General features: G+C 37.5%; 1 protein-coding gene across 1 annotated transcript; it reads right to left on the bottom strand.

Annotated features, from left to right (window-relative positions):
* Positions 1 to 524: 524 nt before the first annotated feature.
* On the bottom strand, positions 525 to 2081 carry LOC147861443 (uncharacterized). The gene is made up of 3 exons (XM_087322637.1): positions 1438 to 2081; positions 901 to 1036; positions 525 to 809 (listed from the first exon to the last, which is right to left on the bottom strand). Exons 1-3 carry the CDS (start codon positions 1737 to 1739, stop codon positions 783 to 785), a joined length of 465 nt encoding a protein of 154 aa, XP_087178763.1. The 5' UTR covers positions 1740 to 2081; the 3' UTR covers positions 525 to 782.
* Positions 2082 to 2743: the final 662 nt, after the last annotated feature.

Genomic DNA, 2743 nt, shown 5'->3' with positions numbered 1-2743 from the left:
ATGGTCTATTCTAACATCTCCCAATTATATCCCGTGTGTTCAAAGGTCTATAGTAAGATCTCTCTTTTTATGTAAAACTTGAGCATGTAATAATACAATTATACACATTATGAGTTTTTTAAAGTACATGTTAACATGACATGTTACTTGTTTTATAAGTGTTAAAAAAGAGAGTTTTCACATACATGACTCAAGGCTCGTGGTATGGTTACAAAGTCAAAAAAAGGTATCATCAATGTCATCCTGCTCAAGTTTAGTGTAGATTGTTAACATATCCACCTAGAATGATACCTAGAAGGGATTTCTTAAGCAATAATTAACAATCTAAAACTTAGCACTATAGATTGCTTTATAGAGCAGTGCAAGGGCAATTGATTTTTCCACATTTGCCAAATTGATTGGTATGGTGAGCTAACCACATTTGCCAAATTGATTGTTATGGTGACCTAAGTAAAAGTAAGAAGCCATGGGGGAGTAGGAAACTTTAAATCACACATTTTTCAGCATTTACACCAGAGAAAAAGAGTTCCAAACATCTCAATTTCTATACAAAAAATACTTCTTACAAAAAACAGGAACCATGTTTGGTGGTTTTAAGAAGGTCCTTTCCCTTAAAGGAAGAAAGACAAAAAACCATCATTGATTGATGGTTCCAAAGGAGTGGTATATATTTAGGCATGGAATCATTTTTAGTATATTCTAGTAGTAGTACTACTTGTAGTTGTAGCTATGGAATAGCCAAACTTTGTATAGACAAATTGAGACCAAAACATCAGGCTTTGTCAAATGTCATAGGAATGGTCCAATACCTGCCCATGCACACAAGGAACAGGAAATTTGTTAGCAAATCTATTGAACTTTGTCCTCATCTAATGGAGAAGAATGTTGTTATGTAGGTACCTTGGGTGGAACCAATGAGACATGTGATAGGGGCTCATGAGGTGAGCTCCTCAAATAATGATAAGCTCTAGCCTTGCCTCTTCTGAGCAATCCTTTGGAGACGGGTGAGATGAGGCTATCTGTAGGGCTATTGTACCTACTACCATCAACACATCAATAGAAGAGAGTCCATCAATTCCATTATAAAGTTCCATGAAAATTGATTAACGACGAAGTTGTTGTAGGCATCTCTGGGAATGTGTCTAGACAATTCCCCGAATGCCCTTCGGTTAATCCCTCGGGGAGTTTTCATTATCTCCCCAAATGCCCTTAGACATACACACACTTTCCTCAACCCCCAAAAAGATAAAGCATTAGGGGAGATGAGTTGGACCATCATATGAATTTCTACATAAACCCCCGAGGGGCATTTGGGAGAATAACAAAAACTCAGGGGCATTCCGGTGAAAATAGCGAAAAACTCAGTTCATCTCTACCTAAAGGCTAAAACATTATAAACACAGAAGACAGGGAGAAGAGAATATCACCATCACTAACCTTCCTGCAGGAAACCCCGTGACATTTGATCTGGTATCACTAGAAGTAGAAACGGAGGAACCATGGTGATTGATCTGAGAGGGATTGTTATTACATGAGTCCGATTCAAGATTCTTCTGAGCTTTGAAGAGGGTTACATGATTTGCGGGATTAGGGTTAATAGTGTGATTATTGATCAAGCAAGCACAAGTGTTCTGCTTCTTGCTTTCCGAGAGAACATGCTTGTGATTAGGAGCAGAGGATTGCTTCATCACAGATTGATCATCCGATTTCTTGGCACTCGTCGTGTTGTAAGCGGCCATGATTAAAAAACGCTGAGATGGATTGATGATTACTGAGCTGATGCAGACGTTGTTCAATGTCCCTCTGGAATTCCTCTCTGGATTTATCTCCTCTATAAAATATGTAAACACATACAATCACTCACAGATGGCGCCGGGAACATATGCATGGTTGTATGTATGTATGTATGTATGTATATGTGTATATGTGTGTGTATGTATGTATGTATGTATGTATGTATGTATGTATGTATGTATGTATGTATGTATGTGTGTGTGTGTGTATGTATGTATGTATGTGTTTGTGTATGTATGTGTGTGTGTGTGTGTATGTATGTATGTGTGTGTGTGTGTATGTATGTATTTATGTATATGTGTATGTATGTATGTGTGTGTGTATGTATGTATGTATGTATATGTGTATATGTGTGTGCATGTATGTATGTATGTGTGTGTATAAGTGTATGTCTGTATGTATATGAGAGAAACACACACCACAGTTTTTGGCCCCACCATTAACGGCTACCAAGAAATCTAGAGATTGCATTCTATTTATTACATTCACTTAATGAGAGGCCACCATTTCACACTCTCTTACATACACTTAGCGAAGGCCATGATGCTCGAGTGTCTCTGTAGAAGAATGATGCTCGAGTGTCTCTGTAGAAGAATGTAACTAAGTGTACTATTGTCTCACCTATGAGGACGCTTAGTTGAAGTAGCTAAAACCATAAATGCTATGTAGTCAAGGGAGTTGTGTAGCCTTCTAGCCTTGTAAAACTCAGTGCCTTGGGTTAAATTGAAATGCATTGTCCATCCACTGTTTGCACCCGTGGAGTATGTTTCTTTAACATTAAAGATTTTAATTCAAATTGGAAACATGTCGGTGGAAAAACAATACATAACCTACAAAATAATGTTAGGAAGCAAAAGGCAATGTCGACAAACCTATGCTTACAAATTACAATGATTCGAATACTTTATCATGTCTCTTCAATGCGTATACAATAATAATGATCACGAGG

The sequence above is a fragment of the Azolla caroliniana genome, unplaced genomic scaffold (assembly GCF_043228905.1).
Source record: "Azolla caroliniana isolate FFs.n. ecotype wild unplaced genomic scaffold, voAzoCaro1.0.p SCAF_7, whole genome shotgun sequence".
Taxonomy (NCBI): domain Eukaryota; kingdom Viridiplantae; phylum Streptophyta; class Polypodiopsida; order Salviniales; family Salviniaceae; genus Azolla; species Azolla caroliniana.
This window is presented reverse-complemented; position numbering and strand designations above follow the sequence as displayed.